The sequence below is a fragment of the Colias croceus genome, chromosome 21 (assembly GCF_905220415.1).
Source record: "Colias croceus chromosome 21, ilColCroc2.1".
NCBI classification, from domain to species: Eukaryota; Metazoa; Arthropoda; class Insecta; order Lepidoptera; family Pieridae; genus Colias; species Colias croceus.
This window is the reverse complement of record NC_059557.1, coordinates 4,450,893-4,474,085: the sequence shown is the minus strand read 5'-3', so window position 1 is coordinate 4,474,085 and position 23,193 is coordinate 4,450,893. Positions and strand designations below refer to the sequence as shown.

The 23,193-nt window shown below is 34.4% G+C and overlaps 1 protein-coding gene across 1 annotated transcript; it reads right to left on the bottom strand.

Moving 5' to 3' along the window:
- Window positions 1–1,937: 1,937 nt before the first annotated feature.
- On the bottom strand, window positions 1,938–15,585 carry LOC123701556 (transcription factor egl-13). Its single transcript, XM_045649067.1, has 5 exons — window positions 15,571–15,585; window positions 14,387–14,545; window positions 9,976–10,180; window positions 4,283–4,577; window positions 1,938–4,046 (listed from the first exon to the last, which is right to left on the bottom strand). Exons 1-5 carry the CDS (start codon window positions 15,583–15,585, stop codon window positions 3,797–3,799), a joined length of 924 nt encoding a protein of 307 aa, XP_045505023.1. The 3' UTR covers window positions 1,938–3,796.
- Window positions 15,586–23,193: the final 7,608 nt, after the last annotated feature.

The window sequence follows — 23,193 nt, the reverse complement described above, 5'->3', positions numbered from 1 at the left end:
TCATATATTATGAAAAATAAAAAATAATATAATTATTATAGGTAGTTAATATTGAAACTTTTTTTATGTAATTTATTTAATAAAAAATTGAATACAATTATTTTGTCCATATATAACTTTAGTAGGCAGGTACTTTATGTAATAAAAGAATTTAAATAAAAATTAAAACTTGACTTCTCATTTATGTATATAGCCTACGTCACTACCGCCACTAACATAATAATTCAGATCATTGCAATGAAACCTCACAACTCAAAATCGGTCCAACGGTTTATAGTGCAGGGCGTGTCAAAGAAATATTATACATACATACATAAACTCGAAAAACATAACCCTGTTTTTTCCGTAGTCGGGGAAAAATTTGGGAAATTTTTCAATATCTGGCAACATTACACGCACACAGAAGCACCGTGTACGTACAGTGCAGCGGCGAAATGACAGCACACATAGCTTTATTGAAAATGACGATAAATTATAGGTCTACCAGAATCTGATGGCATATTTATATTTAAGAAATAAAAGATTTTCATGTGGCAACTTATTTGACAACTATCAAATTGGTTGTCAAATTATTTGTCTATTTTGCAGTTGATGAATAATTTTTAGGATTTTGTCTAAAAAATCTTTGAAAATGTCGAAAAAGCCGATGCGATCACAAGCAAGAGGTGTTGTTTATAATGTGTATAGAAAAACATTCGATGAAGAAGGGTCAAACCCATCACAATTTTCAATTTTGAAGATTTTATTGGTAAATTGGACTTACCCGTTTTGATACTTTAAATTAAAAAATATTATATGTAGGTAACTATAATATTGTTTGTTGATTAGAATATAAATTTATGAAAACTTATTACAGGAGTTTCCAATACGGCTATTCGTCAAGTCCAAGCTGTCCAAGTCAATTTTATAATGTCTGTATCTGTTAATACTAACGAAAATAAACATAGTTTTATTTTATTTTTATTTTATTTTATAAAAAATTATAAGCAGTTTTGATCTACATTATCATTATATCACATCACATCGCATACTCATACTGGTAATGAATATACAAATATAGGTAGGTATGTGTAAATAATGATAATATGTAGGTATTACCTGTATAAAAGTAATATGTATAATTGTATATTAGGTATACATGTAAGTATGTACCTACATAATATTTACGTATGAACAGTATTGTCCACTTATGTAATGTACGACTAATGATATTGAGGACAAAATAAAAAATAAGCAATATCAAGATCGTTCAGTCCATTTTCCCTAGGGTTGCACACTCAAAATTTTGATTTCCCTAATTGCCATCAGATTCTGGTTTACCTATATTCGTTTTAGTTGGGCAACGCTCCATCTGTCTTTTATTTTGTAATCTAAGGCTGCAATATTATAGACATTTTTTGCAAAAATACTTCAACGTCAAAGGGTGAATAATGAGAATTTAGCTATGCACTTGATTGACTTGACTTGATACTACCTACTCGAGAATATCAGAGAAAATGACGATCTATCCATATTATCTATGCTTTAGCTTCAGCCAGTTAATTCAATAAATTATGTATTAAATGATGTTTATTGGCAGCAACATATAATGAGATAGGTACCTAGTTAAAAAATTGATTGCAAGATTATTTCTATCGTAGTTACATTACAAGAAATAGTAGGTGTAATTTTAGAGGTATGTATAATATTATGCTGAACTATTTTGCTATGTTTATTGAATACTAGCGGTCCGCCCCTGCTTCGCCCGTGGTACATATTCACGTTTTCTCTACATAAGAACCATCCTCGTGCTTCAAGGAATATACCTAATAAAAAAGAATTAAAGAAATCGGTTCAGCTGTTCTAAAGTTATGCGCTTACCAACCCATTTTGGAATTCATTTTTATATTATAGATGAAAATGTGTGTATAAGGTTCAAGGAAAATGAAACAAGAAAGTATTTTTTATATTTACTTTTTATTAAACTTTTGGGTTTTGGCACAATTTCTGAATAATGTGTCCTGGTTTATACCAACTAGGTATACGAACCTACATTCTACCTTCTATACGATCGCAAATAATTTCCATTGGAAAAATTAACAAAAATCTCAATCGGTGAAAAATAATAGAAAAGAAAAAACAATAAAATAACAACATAATTAAAACTTTGCTAAGTACACAGATAAACACATTTAAGTAGATAGAGGAGACTATAGAAAATATGGCAAGTCATGAATTTAAAGGATAATTAAAAAATAATTCAATAAATAAAAAGATTCGACCGAGATCCATGCGAGTCGCATACGAATTAAGTATCGATCATTTAAATAACCACAATTACTAACGTTTACATCAAAAATATCGCATATTTACAATACAATGGGTCTCAACATAAAAATAAATAATTTAACGGCACTGTTCTAAATTCTTACACATTTACTAAGAATGATACACGCTACGTTATCGATAAACAGTAAGACACATACACAATAATTTACTTATGCTTAAACTATCTCTTACCACATTTCAAAAGAATTTACTGGCATATAATAAAAGGAGAGTACACACCATACATTATTTTTTAATCATTTTTTATCTGTCACCCAAAGAAATGGCGCGTACTCGCCGTCAGTTCAAGAGAAAACAAATGTTTACATTTAAAAAATTAAATAACAAAATAATGAAATGGCAATCAACGACTGACTATACGAAGTCTATACATTGTTACTATAAGTAGTATATTAAATATTATGTAGATATTATTATGCTTTCAATTATAGCTTAACACTAAAACTATGAAATTGCACGATTCAATAAAGCGATTAAAATTTTTTGTAGTGTTCAATTGTTGTTCCCACAAACTGTCGGTGGGTAAACTACTTTCAACTTTTTTTTTCGAAATGTTTTTTTTATTTATTTTCAAATTGACAGATTCCAATTGACCACCGCTTGTGTTTAACACAAGAGTAGTTACAAAAAATATCCTCAAATAAAACATTGTAAAGGTGAAGAAGTAAACGATGCTCAATTTACCTCTTAATTTTTATATAAGCAATTTTACTCCGAATACAATTTTTACGACAAAGCTAGGTACTTTACGGTATACAATCTAAACTACAAACAGTTCGTGAGAGAGCTAAGTCTATGAGTATTATGATTTATTATGATCCGTTAGCTCTCACTGGTTTCAAAAATCAGTTTCGTGTTCAAAACACTTAAATTTTCAAGCATACCGCTTCAAATTTTTGGTTTGATACAATAAGTTCTTAAATCTACAAGCTTCTACATTTAGATAGATAAGGGTTTTTTACACATGGCAACACATACTGACGCTACAAATATATTTACGCTAATCTAGACTTAACCTATTCTACTTTAAAACAAAAATTACCGTGTGTAATATCTACAAAGCGATTTATTTACAGAGAACCTTCATAATACAATGAGTCTAGAAGGGAATTTTCACTTAGTATATACATTTGTCTAATTAATTGTCGGTTAGGTTTGGCACAAAAACTTCGCGATGCGAAACAGCATGCCGTATTCACCAATACAATAACGTCCTTCACACAGTCAATGTTCGCGCTTAACTCACTAATGGAATAATCTCATATTCGTACATCAAGAGATCCGATTGCAGCACTGGCTTCAAACTTTGCACCCATAAGTCACGTTGACATTAAAAAGAGCGGGGAAACGTCTTCGCACTTTCGTAAAGGCCGAGTGGGAGCACTAGAAGGTTGTAGATTTACCAAGGGTGGGGGGGAGGCATGGAGAGGGGCGCGGCGTGCGGGTAGGGCCAGCCGCGCGCCGTTCCTCAATCTTCCTCTCGGGGGGACAGCGGGGGGGAGAACGCGGGGTTCATGTAGTTCCCCCCGTTGGGAGGGGGGGAGGAATTCGATGGCCCCGGCGATGAGAGAGACGGCAAGAAGCCGAGCTCGCTGCCCCCGTCCCGGCACCAGAGCTGCCGCATCTCCTGCCTGCGTGTGCGCATCAAGTTCTTGTACTCTGATATTCTCATCTTCTTGCCGTCGACGATGCAAGTCCGTTTCGGTCTCGGCCGGTACCTGTAACATAAAAATTTCCAGTTAGTGGTTTATACAAACTTGTATTTCTTTTCTAAATTAGACGTTCGGGAGAGGCATTCATACAATATAGCGGTCATAGTAAAGTTTCCCGCAAGTTTTTTTTATTCTTATTTTTGGATTGAAATAGTTAAACATCGTGTAAATTGTCATGAGATATGATATGGGTTAAAACGCAACAGTTCTTCCCGATAAACTATGTAACAAATATAATTTACCTATAGTCAGGATGCTTCTCCATGTGCAGTTTGGACAATCTAGACTGTTCTTCATAGTACGGCTGTTTCTCCGCATTGGACATTGCTTTCCATCGTGCCCCGAGTATCTTGGATATGTTGGAGTTGTGCATGTCTGGACAGGCTTTCAGGATCTTACGGCGTTCATCCTTCGCCCAGACCATGAAGGCGTTCATTGGTCGCTTGATGTGAGGTTTTCCCGCCTCGTCGCGTTTTGGTTGGCGGATCAGTTTTGCTTTCTCTGCTTCTTCTGGCGCACTTTGACCCCAGGAGGATGCTGGAAAGAGAAATGCTGCTGTTAATATGTTGTATAACAAATAGAGACAACAGAGGTATATAGTTTATGTGAAAAGATTCATATTTTCAGCTTTTGTTCGTGCGGGTTTTGAGAGAGATGAAAATTATAAACATTTTGTTTCAGTAATAAACTTTAAAATAAATATTCGAAAATCAAACAAATTCAGATCATATAATGCGATAATTCATAATATCTATATCTACCTAGGTACTCTATTAAAATATTTTACAACAAAATATCTATTCTCCAAAGATAATAATGAATTTACGTTGTTATGTGTAAAAATAATTTATGGTTCTTTAAACCACATTCCTAAACTTCTGATTTAATGTCTGTAATCTTAACTAATGATTTCATCACCATAAAACGATCTCTTTCTCACCACAATAGAGAACAGATCGTAAAAGATATTACATTATATAAAACGTTTCGTAAAGAGTAATACCGGTTTACATGTATTACATACAAAATTACTAAAAGATAAATCAATTTTAATGGAAAGTAGCAACTATGTGTAATATTTGACTTTTGCGAAGAAGGTAGTAAGTAAGTATAGGCACGCCAGTACAAACAGGCAATTAAATTACTATTTGCTACTAGGTACTGTAGAAAACAGTACCTGATTTAAGATTTATATATGAGCCAATTTGCATAAACATAATCTATTATTTTAAGAGGTTTCACATCTATCACAGGCCACAGCTGATGTCAATCAAAAATGAAAAATGAAAATGAAATGAAAATGAAAAACGTTTATTTATACACACATTATAAATAGTTACATAATAAAAGACACGACGGTCGACTAAACTAGGTACTAGACCTGTGCTATAGTCGATCGACGCTTTCCACTCCTTTAGACATAGTGCCAGCATTATAACGTGTGTAAAAGTTTGTGTGTGCGTGTGTGTGTGTGTGTGTGTGTGTGTGTGTGTGTGTGTGTGTTAGTGTGTGTTGTTTGTTTCTATAGTTATAACATTGAAAAAAGATAAATATGAAAAAAGATTTATTGATTATGATTGCCTATTTTAGAAAAATAAGTTTTTTGTAATGAACGTCAACTTTTGATTATTAAGTTTATTGGAATCTGAGTCGCAGGCGCGAGAGTATCAACAGAAGATTGAATGAACGACTTCCAAAGTAGTTTAGTGTTCAAGTTCGTAAACAAAGCCCACTCCAGAATAGACATTCATTCTTAATCTCCGTTTAACGATTGTTTTACAACCGGCATTCATTGCCTTGCGTAATTTATAGCATAGCTTAGCGGGGCTTCCGATTGAGTTCTTTTTGTACAACCCATCCAATGTATCACTAAAACTTTACAATAATCACCGAGCGAATATATCCCTTAGTAGCTCAGCATAAAGACGAGAACAGTGTTCATAAATCGAGTGTATAATAGGTATATATTAGCGAGGTATTACGATAGCATTTTGTAAATATTTTGGAATGTTCTAATCTTGACTGTTGCGAGTCATATAATTTAATGTCGTACGTAGATGAAGTGAAAACCTCGCCTAAATTAATGGTTAATAGCTGTAAGTGTGTAGAATGCAGATGCGGCTATTATTTTACTTTCATGTTTTTAAAAGCGATATAGCGTTGTCGTGTTATATATATATTTAATAACTAGCTCGATCGTAGATTACATTACAGTTGTAAGATAAATTTAAGTAAACGCAATGTACCCATTTCTTAACCACCTTACCTACTATAAGAATGAGTTTCTATGTTCGTCTGAACTCTGAAGGTATTTTAATCAAAGGATAAAAAAGGTACCTACACCAGATACCTTTATACTGTATAATATACATTACAATGTACCTATATCATAAGATATTGATCAAAAGACGACCAAATGAACATGGCAATTGAATTCATAGATAACGTGAAGCTTAAAACCGATATTTTTTAGTCTTAACACTAAAATTGTAAAATCCCGCAATAATATCATAGAATAGAACCCTGCTAAAATATGTAGGTCACTTCTCATCCGCTTAGCATTTCATTTGACGGATTCGTTACCAAGTGTCCTCACAATTAATAAGCTAGCATCCAAAGTAATGCATTCCCTGTATTAATTTGACACGCTGTTAGATAATTTATTACATCCTACGTGTCGCGAGTTCTGTATTTCAGTACTGTTGTGCGCGTAATTTCTGTTATTTGACAATCTTCGCGAACGGTCAATTACATTTGAGGTATCTGACAGATGTAGAACAATGTTTTACCCGCCTACACGTTTTGGTCGGTTATTCTTGAAATAGGTGACGACGTTCGATAATTAACGTGGTTTTAGAAATTGCGCTAAGTGGATGATTTTTTAAATGTTACCTACATACTAAAATATACAATTTTTTGAGTTCATACTTTCAGTAATAGTGAGACGAATTCCCTAATTTTCTTGCAATTTAATCAAAATAAATTTTCCAAATTATAATTAGGTTTAAATACCTATCTACTTAAAACACATACCTAGTTAAATTCTCAGAAATTCCTAACAAATACTTATGTTATCTTCAATTACAAAACGGGACTTTAAAAACGTTTTTATTACTATTCGTAAGACAAATAAGCCGTCGCTTTCTTTGTAAATTTAACTGATCGTAAATTTCAAGACATGAATATGTAATTTCAACTTACATTTTAGCATATTAATTTATGGCAGCAATTAATTTCTTGTAAATTATATTCCTTGGTTTTTATTTATATTACCTATTCATTTATAATAATTAACAACCGCAAATAGCAGTTCAAAGGAAAGTGTTATGTTTGTTTATGAAATCTGAAAAACTGAAGCAAATATTAAATTTAATAAACGATGTGATGTTTTCCTAAATAGTTTTTAGTAAATAATAGATGTTAAGTATATGATAAAATAAAGATGTGATTTGCGTAGTGCAATAAAACGTCATCGATATTGACAGCTAATTTGGCGGTAAACTTAAAAATAAAATGGCGCTAATAATTTCTCCTGCAATCCACTTCCATTAACGACTGTACTAAGAGCGGAAACGTGCGTCTCAAACGCCATCTATTCTATATCTTTGAGATTATCTTATTTTAAAGGAAATCAAGCTATGGTGGACGAATCTAAACCAACTCGGTTTGGGAGCGCGCCAACTATGTAAAGTGTATTCTATTAATTTTATTCGCTTCATAATTTACATTAAAGTACGATTATTAATAAAAGAACGTATGACAAAAAATTGGCGGGCAAATAATGCTTTGTGGTTTTAAATGCATTATTTTAATGAAGTGTATACATTATAATGTGTTTTTACTTTGAATGCAGTGGATATATTATTATGAAAGCACAAAGAAGACATATTTTGTTTCTAGCATATTTTAAGGAGGTACCTACTTTATTACTACACATTTGTTAAAAATTTAAAATTAGATAAATTTCATAAATAAACTGAAATTTATTATTATCTGATATTTTTTTAAAGCTTGTATGAATATTTTTTTACTAACTTGAGTCCTTTAAAGGTCGGTTGGGTTATAAAATGTAAGGGAAATACAACTTTTTTTGTCTGTATCTAATAAATTTCCATTTCTTGTAAAGGAAATGAGAAAAACTACATGCAATAAAAATTAATTGAAACTAAATACAAACAAATGAAGTCAACTGCACCTGTTCATTTATTTTACAATTATAAATTCGTTGAATGTTAACCGCGTGAGTAAATGGAGCAACGAAATTAAACTGTAGTGTTTAAGCAATATAATAAATCAAGTCAAAGCCTGAATGACCTGCAGATTATCGAGAGCTATTAATTTCTCGAATTACCGTACCCATCTCTGGCTTGCGAAACCTTTAGACAAGTTTACATAAGCGTTTTGTTGCTGCTTACACTGGGTAATATACCTAGCCATTTCGAAACTTAACCATTATTATTGATTAGGTGGTCGTAATGTTGGTACCTACACTAAAGAAGTATGTAGATCTAATTAAGAAGGAAAGTGATCATCAGTTTTAAATAAGAACCTCCGTCGTTTATAGGAGCCGTCGGAAATGTCATAAACATGTTTGAATGACTGAAGATATTTACATAATTTTAAATAGAGCATGTTAACACAACATTAAGTGAACAACGTATGAACAACCAGGCACGGCAGGTGTAGTCGTGAACAGTATCTGTAACTTTTCATCGGATTAATATTTGGCAATTAAACGCGTATTCACAAAATGTTTTGGCGGCGACACGCAACATTTCACAGTTTTCGCATATCTGGACGCCAGATAACTATTCCGTGCCGATTCCTTGTTTATTTTAGTTCGGAATTGCGTAACGTTCGGTCGATTTTGATATTAATATTGATCCGAGGAACAAGTTGACAATTTCGGGACGATTTCCCTGTAACGCTCGGATTTAACACGACTTTGGGGATTGTAATTAATTTGAATGTTTGTATGTTTAATGGTACGCGTTGATAAGTTTGCGCTCGAGTGTAGCGAGTAATCGTTTTAATGCGTTTTCATAGTTTTGGTAAATTTGTATAATCACCGCTGTCACTATCATTAATTGATGTTAAAGTCTTTCTATCGAGATATTTCGAGAAAATTTGGTTTACTTCTTTAATATTTTGATATTCGGATACCTATTTAGGGTCTCCTTCATCTGATAAGAAACTAGAGCGGTATTTTAGGCACATTTGCGTATATGTGACGGCTTATCCGCGTCATAGCGAGTGAATCATTCGTGTCTACGATTTTTTGGAGTAATTGTGTCAAACACGTTTTTACAAATCCTGTTGGCATGATTTAGAGATACTTTTAAATAGCCATTGCTTACATTTTGTTTTTGTGAAGTGAAAGTTTGTGAGAAATGGTAAATGTTTATAGCGATGTAATTTTATTTACTGGCGGTTTTAAAGAAAATGAAACACTTACGAATGTCTATTTAATAAGTGTTCTAAAGTAAATATAATAACATATTGAAATAAAAAAGGATGGTCACTATTCAACCCACTTTCGGAGAAATTGGATTTTATATTACTGGGTAGTTATTGTTTTTATTATAGATACTGAATCACTGCAGTTACATCATTTATGTACCTGTATATTCGATAACCTCCGTTTTTACACTTCAAATGCTGTCAATACCTACCCTTCCGCTCGCAGAATTATTCTACAAGCTTTCCTTTGGTGAAAACTGAATGAAAATCACTGCAGTAGTTTTTGAGTATACCACGACAGATAGATAGAAGCTGCAGAAGACGTTTTAATTTTTAAATAGTAATCGTGTAGTTGTATTGCCTATTGCAGTTGTACCTTTTAATTGGCGTAGGTACCTATCTTAGTAGGTATCTATTCATTTCAAAGATTGTATCACTGTACTGTACGTAGGTATACCTAGTAAATAGTACTTACTATTACAAGCCGAACTATAATCGTCGTCCTTCTTCATATACGGCGAGCCTTCATCCATCGGCGGGTATGGCACGAACCGGGGCATCATCATGGGACCTGGTGATGGAGACCGTTGCTTGCTGAGGTTCAGGGGCGCGTCAGGGTCCTGCGGGGGTGGTGACCGTGCGGCCATTTGTGCCAGCTGGCTTGGGGGCCAGGAGGCCACCTGGAAGCAAATTGCTTTGTGAATATTACAAAGTTATGAATGATTTTGGTGTAAAAACTGTTTGAATGGATAAAGTGATTTGAGTGGTAATATATCCACTAATACCATGCCACGATTAGTAGGTTTAGAAGAACTAAGGTAAACTAATGATAGATACTATTGAAAAACCCTTCCAAATGAAGTCTGGTTTGAAGAATACAATCTAAAAGAAAATACTCTAACAAAAGTTTGAGTAACTTAAAATATGAAAATCCATACTATAATATTATAAATGCGAAAGTAACTCTGTCTGTCTGTCTGTCTGTTACTCAATCACGCCTAAACTACTGAACCAATTTGCATGAAATTTTGTATGGAGATATTTTGATACCCGAGAAAGGACATAGGCTACCTATTATTGCGAAATATGTACCACGGGCGAAGCCGGGGCGGACCACTAGTTAATTATAAATTTGAATTTCATATAACACGTTTAAGTAATGTTCAAGGAGCAAAAATAAGTAAGATTACCACTTGTTTCTAATAACACGTTATTCAAAGATGGATTTTTGTGTTTGTGTTTATTTTAAAATTCAAAAATGATCTATTGGAATTTAAGACATACATTAGAAAGTTTTGTTAGTATAACCATTATAATAAATATATATTATCTTATAGGCTGTTATAGGTAGGTATTGTGTCAATTTTTATAATAACCAAATTTAAAATTTTCCTCTGGTGACTTTCTCTTAAAATTTTAAAATACCAGCTTTAACCACGGCCTCAATAATTAATTAATACCAACAAAGACAAGAAACAGAACAAGCATAATTGATCAAAATAATGACTGCCTATTGACTGTTATGATTAAACAACCAATTCAATAAATGTATTATAAATAGATTGAGAAGTAATTGCAAAGGAAAATTATCAATACAGCCTCGATCGGTTCACTAAGGGCGCTCTCAAATTATGCGTTTCGCGTCGGACGGCTGCGGTGCCGAACTATGATATATAAAAGAGCTAGATACGTTACCCGCTCTCTATTTTGGCAAGAAAAAACTCAGGTAAGTGCCCGAGTTTCACTTAGTCACGCACCATTCAGCGTCGTGGCTGGACGTTCTTTTTGTATTTTAAGCGGCAGTTGTTATTACGAAGTACATGAGTGAGACATGTATTATGTCTCGTGCGTGAGAGTGAAAGAGAGAACAACTGTATTGGTGATAATGCGTTAGTAAGTAGGTATGTATTAATTACGCTGTTTTTTAGTGCAATGATGTTGGCGTATGCCGCGTCTACAAGTATAATAGGTCATTGGTGCCGAAGCGTTGCGTTGGACGTACAGCGCACGGACGATCCTTTTTTTGTCATACAAAACGCTCGGCGCCGCAACCGTGCGGCGTCGCAAGCATTCGCGGTACCGAAACGAAACGCATAAATTGAAAGCGCCCTAAGTGTAGCTACAATTATAAGTCTATTAAATCCACGGTGTAATAAACGAACTTTTCTATTTATTACTCCCTCCAATTAGAAATAAAAATTAACGAATGGATAAATGAGCTTCATTATACAATGTAACGTACAATAAAGTCAAATTAGCGTTGTAAAGTCAATCGGACTTCAGTCGACTCATTAACATGATCTTGAAAAGCAAATAGATTTCATAATTATTTGAGTCCTTGGGTTAAAATTAATTATGTTTGTACAGAATAGAATATAGTACAAAATTAGCACATTATTTTTGGCCTGTGTGAAAGGTGGGCGGGGTTGTGCGTAAATAGGATCGTCACGACTCAATTATTTATTTTTGGATTTAAAAATATTTGTTTTAATTATATGATACTGAATTGTATTAAAAATATCGTATAAGAACTGTTTATATCTATGATATATTGTTAAAGTTGTATTTTATTGTGCTAATAATTCTTTATAAATCTAGACGTGTGTAAATAACCTCAACACAAGCAATCTTTATACCTATGGCTTTTTCTACACTTAGATAACTCTTTCTATTATTAAAATATACAGTTACCAAGAACATAGCTATCTGTCTATTTTAATTAAACTCTTGAATTTTAATAATTCCTTTTGATATATATAGACTAAAAAACAAACGTTATTCAAATAATTAATTATTATAATTTATATATCTTCCCGGGCTTAAGCTAGACCATTATACGCAAAATCACGTTTTTGACAGCAATAAATCCCCTTTCTAACACACCATTTTTGAAAGTGTGGCCAGTCAAGGCGATGTTATGTAAAACGATAAAATTAGATGAAGACGATTCGTCATCTACGAGCTCTTCACTAAGACTTTTTTTTATTTGATGTTTAAACAAATTAATTGGCGCAATTTCCGCTTTGATGAAACCGTTGTCAAGAAAAGATGCGGCCTTTTGATTGTTGGATATTTTACTGTAGATAATTATGTTTGGAACAAGAATGTCGGTATGAAAGTTGATCAATTCTTTTGATGTTTATGACGTCTTTGACAAGATTTTTTTATGAAAAGCTCTGCGGGACAATTGTTTTTTTATTTATTTACATTATAGCGTCGTAGTAAATCGGCTTTTATAATTATGTTGAAACATTATGCAAGTACTGTGTGATTTAAATTTTTGCTAATAACAATGAAATTATTAAAGTAGGAACGAGCTCTATTTTATTTATCCAATAGGTACCTAATCGGTTCATATAAGTCAATTTAACTTAATATTGTATTAATCACTAGTAGATATAAAACAAAGTCGCTTACTATGACCCTATGTCCCTTTATATGCTTAAATCTGTTTTTTTAATAGATAGAGTGATTCAAAAGGAAGGTTTTAGTAGATCTAGTTAATTATTAATTAAAATTATACTCTTGGTTAAATAAACTTCATTACTGATAAAACTTACTGGTTTTCTATAAATAGCTTTAAAGCTCTATAAGATTACGCAAAATTATTTATTATATTAATTCATAACAATATTCTGTTAAATACTCAATTCAAGTCTGCGTACATGATATATTTTATAGTACATAATATTATGACATTTATAATACGTAACAGGAAAAAGTATGTTATTTTTAGTCCACGAATTGACGACAACAAGTTATAAATAAACTGCTATGAAATTGTATTCACAAATATTGATTTAATGTCCAAATATACTGGATACATTATCATTAATCTTATATCAATAATTTATTCAATTTAAAGCATTTAATGTAATAATTGCTCAATATAATTAAGATGGAGTGAAGCGTGTATGGACACCGGATGTTGAGAAACATATATATGGATGATTTAAATTAAAAGATAATTAATTTCTCGCTTGCTAAACATTGATTTATTTAACGCATCTCAATTTGGTACAAATAGTAAGATGTAAAAACTAGTTATTGATATGTCGACATGATACATAGGTACGTATAACGCTGTGCAGAAAAAAATGTTTGATCTTATTTTAATTTGAGTGACCATGAGTTTTAAAAATAAGTAGGTACCTATTAAAGGTTGTTGCTAAAATGTGTAACTTCGTAAAGTTAGCATTTATATTTATATTAGGAAATATAATGATGAAGTTTCTAGGAATTTGCGAACTGGTAAATGTATAATTTAAATCTTAAAATAGCTATTTAACTAGTTATGATGTTACATTATTTGTTTATATTAATTGAGAATTTAGAATTTGATTATACATAAATAAATCTATATATATAAAAGAAAGTCGTGTTAGTTACTCCACTTATAACTCAAGAACGGCTGAACCGATTTAGCTGAAAATTGGCAGGGAGGTTGTTTAGAGCCAGGAGAAGGATATAGGATACTAAATACGTACCACGGGCGAAGCCGGGGCGGACCACTAGTATGCTATAAGAATTAATTATTGGCCGTTTCTTTAATTGTTTCATCTACATTACTAGCATACGTCCGCGGCTACTTTCGTGTTGTCTTCATCTTAACAAATCCTCTATCTTTCCTCTTTTAAACGAAACCGTATCAAAACCTTTTCCGCAATTTTAAAGCTCTAAGCATACGGACACGCGGACGTCGGAGACTTTGTTTATTACTATGTAGTAGGTACCTACTTACCTTCCGGATTGGCGTGAAAGGGATTGGATGCGGGTTCGAGTCCCACCTCGTGATCGATATTTTTCTATTCTTTATAGATTTATATGTATGTACATAGATGCATTTAGAAGATATACATTACGTAGGCTATTATAAAGATACTCACGTTAGAGGTTGGTGGTTGCGGACGCATCTGCTCCAACAGAGGCAGGAGTCCCAGCGGAGGGCCAGGGTACAGGTGACCACGGCGCACCATCTCCTGGCGCCTCAGGTGTTCCTGCTGCAGCCGCTGCAGCTCCAGTTCAGCTGATACGTTGCCGATGTTCTGGAACAATAGTTTATTTATTTATTTTACTCTTTAATACAACTAAACAGACTTACATACCTACTAGAACATACAAAAATAAAAGCAAGGAGCAGTTTAGTGTACCTATTTGGCGGCCTTATCACTTAGTAAGTTAGTAGTGATCTCTTCCAGGCAACCAGGGCAGAAAATTAAGTTGAACAATCAAGATAGAAATTAGTTTTAGAGGAACAAATGAATGTTTTATGTGAGATAGGGAGAGGATGAAATAATAGAAGTTACAGATTCTTAGGAAGAGTAAGTTGAAAGTTCTGTGCAAAATGTGCGAGAATTCGAAATGATTATAGATTGTGTACCTACCTAATTATATCTTTAATTATTAACCTTTTATTTGTTTTTATTCTATTAACTAAATGTTCTTATAACGGTAAAAGCTGAAATAAACTTTTCCTCCTTGAAAAATATGCCATTTTAGTTTAACCGCGTTCAAAAGTCGCAATACATATTAAAGCTCTTATTCACGTATATTAATAGCTGGTAATTTATAACACAACAAAAAACACGTAGGCCATAATATAGCGATTACGTCCACTACCACTTTCTCGCACCTAAACGCGCCCATAAATAAGCGATAAACAAAAGAACATTTGTAAAGGCGCCGACGAAATTGCGATACTTTCGCCGGCCGTTTCGATCGCGGGATCTTTCCGCGCAAAATTTGTCCCTCACGATATATTGCACACTTAAACTCTCTCGTGACAAAGAATACGTTGAGCCACGCACAAATCAACCCGGAGGACGCTCACTCAATCTTAGCGCGCATAAAACGAGTTCCAAAAAAGAGGAAACCCCGATTAATTGCCTCGGGAATCGTGACGAATACCGCAATACACATTTTATCGGCTCTTCATTAAGACAGCATTGAATTGTTAATGGTTGTACACGGCGAGACATTATAAGGTGCTGATGGGAAAATACCTCGATGAGATGTATTTCCGGACGAGTGAAAATGTCTTATTTAATGCCATACAGTATTCGCGGTTTACTTGCCCGTATAACATTTTACCGCGCCGTAATAAGAGTAAAAGCGCTAATGGAAGACAAACGCGAATGCATAAATAAACATGACATAATGACGCGAATAAAAAAGCATATTGAACGCTTGTAATAGGTGCCCCTTGTCGATACGCAGCCCCAAGCGTCACCGGTAGGTAATCGACCAAGTTTTTCCATCCGGCAGACAAATTGCCGTCATAACCGAACGGATTAAACTTTTTATTAAAAACAACAAACTGAGCATAATGTATGGCTGTAATCGGCAAGGGACAGATGTGCCCGAATAACGTACGCGATTTATCTAATGTAAAAAGACTTTTATTTAATAGCCTCGCGGAGATGTCCTACCGATTGGCGCTTATATTTTACTGACGACCGTCGTTACGATGCTGCGGTCGCGTTTGATAGCGATATCAACGTAAGAGGTCGACGTAAAAATGCGATTTTTGATGGAGATGACCAGCTGGAACGTAACAATTTATTATTGTTTTCTGGCCTGAGGACGGTCGTAAATGAGACATGAAAATATGTGCGGATACAAAGAAGATGAAACGATATCATTAAACGGTTATGTTGCCAATAGAAATGGCTGGGCGTGATCTGGCAATACGCAGCGTAGCGTACGCGCCGATGTCTGATCAATAAAGATGGCCGCTGATATAAATAACTAAGAAAACATACACCATCTGTCACTATGTCCTTGGCACTCTAACGGTGCGGATGAATTTCTTATAATAACGTTGCAACCGTAAGTCTCAGCGACAATTCACGGAGATATTTTAAGCTGAAGGATTAATAGAACGTTCCATAAATCGTCATTAAGCTATTGTCAAAGCAAATGCCGAATGTATTAGAGATGAAAGAGTAGATTAAGATAAAATAGATGAAATAAAAGTTTTACTAGTTAAAGAGAGTGGTAACTGACAAAGAGATCACAGTTGAAAACCGGACATACCGCGACATAATTTATACGAGCCGGCGCCCGATCGAAATAGTGTTATCATTTTTATACGAATCTAATCCTAAATACCATCATAATAAGATCGAGGTATACGAATACGCGGGAATCAGTGAAAATACACCAAAAGCTGTTTAATGAAACAGACGTCACATTGACGTAAGTGATGCAAGATCTTGGATGAAATCATAATATTTACTGTGGTCTGTGACTCGTAGACCTGTCCCAGTTCCTAGATATATTCGGTGGACAATTTGGATTCCATGTTCATTGCTCACTAATTTTTGAATGATCTAACGTAAGCGCTGTTTAAAACGATTCACAATGACTTCTCAATCTTTATAACGTTCAGCAACTATAGGAGGCATATTTATGCGTAGAAGATGAACATTATCTTCAAGTTTATTTTATACAAGTGTATAGGTGACCAACATTACTAACTGTTAAGAATTAAACAGTAGTAAAATCTTTAAATTCCCATCTACATTGTTTACAATATCAAATGTATTTACAGATGGTACAGCTCATAATTTATTCACAGCGAATTCGACATTACCCTCCTACTTGCTGGCATCAAGTGCCGGTATACAAAAGTGTTGATAATTTAAATAATGCATTATAAAAAGGGCTGGCAATTGGTTTGTCGGGTGGGGCAACACAAAGGCTTACAAGCTGTGCACGGAGCGATGACATATCAAAACGAATCGCTAATGCATTTATGAGAATAGAGCGTGTGTGGAGCTGCGGATTTTTAAAATAAAAACGAATTGAGATGGGGTCTAGTTGGTTTTGTGTGTGCAATGATTTTGATATTTCCTTATCTTTGGCACAAAAATTTGATGTTAATAGATTTGCAATAAGTAGAATCTTATTAATTTGTTTAAGTAGGTGGTTTTTATTCACACGCATAAAGTGTAGCGTGTAGTGTAGCGTATTTTCCATTTTCGGTGCAATCTAAAAATGAATTCAGATCCTATGCAATATAACTAAATTTTATTCTTATTTTAGGTACATCCTATATTTAAATGTGCTAATTATTGAAATTTAAATCTGAAAAAATACTTTCTATAATTTAAGCTCGAACACAGCTCCATTCCACTTTGTTATCAAATTCAAATGCGTTTTAATATCGAGAACAGATTGCACAATAACCTTTCCAGCCTTTTAGGACGTCCACTGCAGGACATAGGCCTCCCCCAAAGATTTCCATAACGACCGATCACCAGCGGCCTGACTCCAGCGGCTCCCCGCCACTTTGATCAGGTCGTCTGTCCACCTCGTTGAAGGCCGTCCCACACTGCGACGTCCTGTACGTGGTCGCCATTCGAGAACCTTTTTGCTCCAACGGCCATCGGTTCTGCGGGCTATATGCCCAGCCCAACGCCACTTCAACTTACTAATACGGTGGGCTATGTCGGTGACTTTAGTTCTTTTGCGGATCTCCTCATTTCTGATTCGATCACGCAAAGAAACCCCAAGCATAGCCCGTTCCATAGCTCGTTGAGCGACGCGAAGCTTGTGCACCATGCCCGCGGTTAGGGACCACGTCTCAGATCCGTAAGTCAACACCGGTAACACACACTGCTCGAAGACTTTCGTCTTCAGGCACTGAGGGATTGTGGACGAAAAGATGTTGCGTAGTTTCCCGAACGCTGCCCAGCCGAGTCGGATTCGACGATTGACCTCTTTCCCGAAATTGGACTTACCTAATTGGACGCTTTGTCCCAGGTAAACGTATTCGTCAACAACTTCGAGAATAGAGTTCCCAACTGATACCGGAGTGGGCACAACATGGACATTTGACATGATTTTCGTCTTGTCCATGTTCATGCTAAGGCCCACTTGTTGTGAAACTCTGTAGAGGTCACCGAGCATTGTATTGAGGTCTTCCAGGGATTCTGCCATGACTACGATATCGTCTGCAAATCGAAGGTGAGTGATGTACTCGCCATTAACATTGATGCCAAATCCTTGCCAGTCCAGGAGCTTGAAGACGTCTTCCAGAGCAGCGGTAAACAGTTTCGGAGAAATTACATCTCCCTGTCTGACCCCGCGCTGCAGAGGAATTGCCTTTGTGCAATGCTCCTGAACCCGGACTGACATAGTGGCGTTTTCATACAAACTTCTCAACACTTCGATATACCGATAGTCGATGCGGCAACGCTGAAGAGACCTCAATACGGCCCAAGTCTCGATCGAATCAAAGGCTTTTTCATAGTCCACAAACGCCAAGCATAATGGCAGATTATACTCCTCCGAATCCTGCACAATAACGTTGTGAATTAATTATTACATTGCAATAACATGACTTGTTCTTATCTGTCGGCCGATCGATCGCCCGATTAGTGTAGCGTTGACGAGCTAGCGCAAACTGCTGAGTTTATTTTGATTCTGCTCGAGATAAACGATAATGTATTACGTTACAAAATCTTATGGATACATTTCAAAATATGTCACTTTGATTAAGTGTCGCTTTGATTCCGTTAACGTGATAATTCGCGAATTAATATATTTGTGTAAGCGCTAATTCATTTGAATTATTGGACAGTTAACGTCTTTATAATTTTCAGTACACATTTGGTTATCTTTATCTCATACAATAGGCACCTAGACATAATTATATACAGTACATTTTTAAACAAATTTATAGTTCTTTAGTTAAATTTTAGGTAGGAAATGTACACAAATCGCACCTGTTGGAAGCATCAGTAGTAACATAAATTAATTGAAATATTCTTTACCTCCGAAACTATGAAACAAAATTAAAATAAAAAATAAAAAAAGTTATTACATTTCAATTCAAAACCAATCTGCCGACACGGCGCGCAAACATTTTGACAACTACCAATTAAACTGTCAGACCAATCGAGCGACTTGTCGGGCGACGAGTCGGCGGTCTGTTCGACTTTATCTGCCTTCAGATCCTTATTGTAAGGGGTGAGTCGCGATTTTTAATGGTGTACCGATGTTATCAGCTCGTCGGTGCGGTGATGATGCATTTTGCGGTATTATAATGGACTCCCCAGGATTGCAATGCCGTTGATAACTTTGTAGTGTATCTACTTTGTTTCCTTGCTTGGAAGTTGGAACAGATGGTTAAGTTTGAAATTTTCGCGCGGCTGTTTTGGGATGATAATGAATAAATGAATGGTTTTGTTGTTTGTTTATTTTATTAAAATAGAAATGATCTTCATAATGTCAATCTCTATGATTCTTAGCTAACGTCCAAAACAAATAGCAAATGTACCAAATGTACCCATTCATCAAGTCGTAATTAACAATCTACATCAAAACAACATGCACATTGTGTGAATCTTGTATACACTCACTGATCTTGACAAAAATAAAATTAAGTTCAAATTCTTGAAATATCAAAGAAACGAAATCACAGATAAAACAGAAACAGAGCAAATATTTTGATGTATTATTTTTTCATTACAAATAACACGTGTCTGACCGTCGTTCAAAAAATCACCAATTCCCTAATTTGAGGGCACCACAAGCGCAGTCAGGGGCCAATTCAAAGCTATTCAATGAAATCCCCTCAGAAGTTTTGTCTTTTTGAGTGCTTAGGCTCGATTGTTTGCACTTTCAATTAACGAGGGTTCGCTGCTAATCAGGTTGTTTTTTGTATTATAAATTCATTTATTTAGCTGGCTATTTACATAATCATTTCTATGTAAAGGAATTTCATCAATTTTTAGTGATATAAACTGTTTATAAGGCTTTATTAATTTTTCAATATTCAAAGAAACGTTAATAATTGGACAGTAGATAAGTAAAAACTAAAAATACAAAATGTCAGAAACTTTACAAATAACAATAAAAAAAATTGTAATTTATCTGTTTATTTAAACGCGGATGTGTACACAGTATTATAATTACAGCCTGTCCAAAGTATTACACCCAGGCATTATAATTACCTGTATTTTATTCCACATACGCTTTTATCGTCTTATTTTCCCTTGTCCGTCCATTTCCCGGGAGATTAGGGCGTCCATTAGCGACAAAGGACAGGTGTTGCGTCAGTGTGCGCTAAGCTTTATTAATCTTTTCTCTTGTGCGGCAAAGATTCGCACTCTTGTGGCCTCTATTGATGTATTACTCTGCGCTCGAATGAGCTTTGTTGAGGGAATATGTGAATTCATAAGTTGAATATAATCCGTGATAAAAATATAAATAGCTTATTGTATCTATCTTTTATTTTCGTTAGGTTATTTAATATCGGTAGGTTATTTAATAATTTACAGAATATAATATTATGTCATGTAAATTTTTTGCCAGACTTAGAACAAAATGTACCTATGTCCTGGTTTCATTAACACAAAGGGACTACTTTAATCATTCTTTGTTTTCTTACATTACATATTATTTGGATAAAAAATTCAACTATACGAAAATAATATGCATTGTTCACCACATTACAGCCTAACTTTACATTATATACTCACAGAACGTTATGTAATCACAATAATACGTTATATATATCATATCTAGGTACTTCAGTCCCCATTGAAGCCGGGTTAATTATTATCAGTGTATTTATAATTAAAAAGTATTATTCATGCAATTGCCGACGGTTTGTTCCAAATGATGTAAATTACGGGATTCAATGTTGAAAATAATGACTCTTCAAACTCCCACAATGTGTCATCTTAGAGATACGAAATGTTAGTGTGGATTTTAAGACTATGAGTATTTAATATTTTTTGTATGTAGTAGGTACTAGTACTTGTAGTTGACTTTTGTATAATATTGTAGGTAAGTAAATATATGTGTACTATGTGTTTTGAGTAACCTTAATTGAAAGTAAAATTAAAGCTACAAAAATCTAAATCTTTACTAATATTATAAAGCTGAAGAGTTTGTTTGTTTGTTTGTATGTTTGTTTGTTTGAACGCGCTAATCTCGGGAACTACTGGTCCGATTTGAAAAATTCTTTCAGTGTTAGATAGCTCATTTATCGAGGAAGGCTATAGGCTATATATCATCACGCTACGACCAACAGGAGTGGAGCCACGGGGGTGAAACCGCGCGGAGCAGCTAGTGTAAGAATAAAATAACACTTTAATATAAAAAAGTCGGGCCGAAATTTGGTGGTAAATAAAAATTGCTACTTGTATAGAATTTTTCGTAACAGTTAAAATATATTATATAAAGACAAATGTAATTTATTTACCACGTTTATATGTTTCAGCTTTGTAAAGATTAAATGAGTGCTATGTATAAACAAGGAAAAAATATAAGTACCTACATGAAAGTAAAATAATCGCAGTAATGCGATTATTTTATTTTATTTCATTTCTGCTCTCAACGTATTTAAGAAACACTTTCTACAAAAAATCAAAATCAAACCAACAATCTACAAATCTCTTTCATTCGAATATAATAAAAATAAATAAGCGCCGTATCCTCACAAAACCATCGCCATTATTTCCGCCGTCTAACGGAAAACAAAAATAAAAATAATAAAACACAAGTAGGTAGTAGGAATAAAAGAAAACTCAAGTGGGAAGAGCATTCCGGGAGCAAGATAGGGTGGGGGGCCCCCTGGGAGAGCATCCCTCATACTTTTTGGACCTTTTGTTTATCGTCTCGATACTCGGTTGTGAGCCTTTTGTGGGCTCGTTTTGAATACCACGAATTTCAGTATTATGTAACTGTTGAGAAGATTTTCGGTGTATTTTGTTTCTTTGAACATTGCTGAAGGCTCCTGTATCGGTTTATAGCGATTGATGATATACAATTGCGTATTTTACTACCTTATTTAGAAGATTATAATAAGAAGATGCTATTGTTGAGAGACAGTGTTTGTAATCATATTATATACTAGCTTACCGCCCGCGGCTTCGCCCGCTTGGTCTAAAACCTAATAAATTATATACTAAAACCTTCATCTTAAATCACTCTATCTATTTAAAAAAACCGCATCAAAATCCGTTGCGTAGTTTTAAAGATTTAAGCATACAAAAGGACATAGGGACATGGGGACAGAGAAAGCGACTTTTTTTTAGACTATGTAGTGATTTAAAATATACTCTCATTCTCTCGTCGATACAGGATCAATTAGGAACATTATCGCATCTAAAGCTACGTAGAAAAGACTACGTTTAAAACATATGATAATTATGCCTGCGAAATATAATGTTACATGTTCCATCACGCCACACGAGATGCGCTCTCAAGTGCATCGTTACAGCTTTACCGTCTTGTTACGGTATCATTCCTTTGCCCGGATATTCCTTTTGCCCAGCCATTCTCCGCTTGTTACCCGGCCCGGTTAGCTCGAGTCTTCTCCAATTATATCCGGCTCAAACCGGCTGGAAGCGGTTACTTTTAATTTTTTAGCCTGCATCCCTTGGAGTGGAACTGAGACGTTAGATACGATTGCAGACTTGAGATGTTGAATTTGAGAAATTACATCTTTAATTTTGTGTAAATTTTTCTTGTTGATGTTGTAAGTTGTAACCCTTGGTTGAGATCTGACCGCGTATTCCGCCAAGGTTAAAGTTGATAATGGCCCTTTTTATTTAGATGTTATTTAATTTGTAAGCTTGTTTTGTTTATATACAGTGAAAATTCCATGATACCACATTTTACGTGCAAAAGCAAATTTCAATGAACACTGTCAAATGAAAATAGATAAAATAAACTG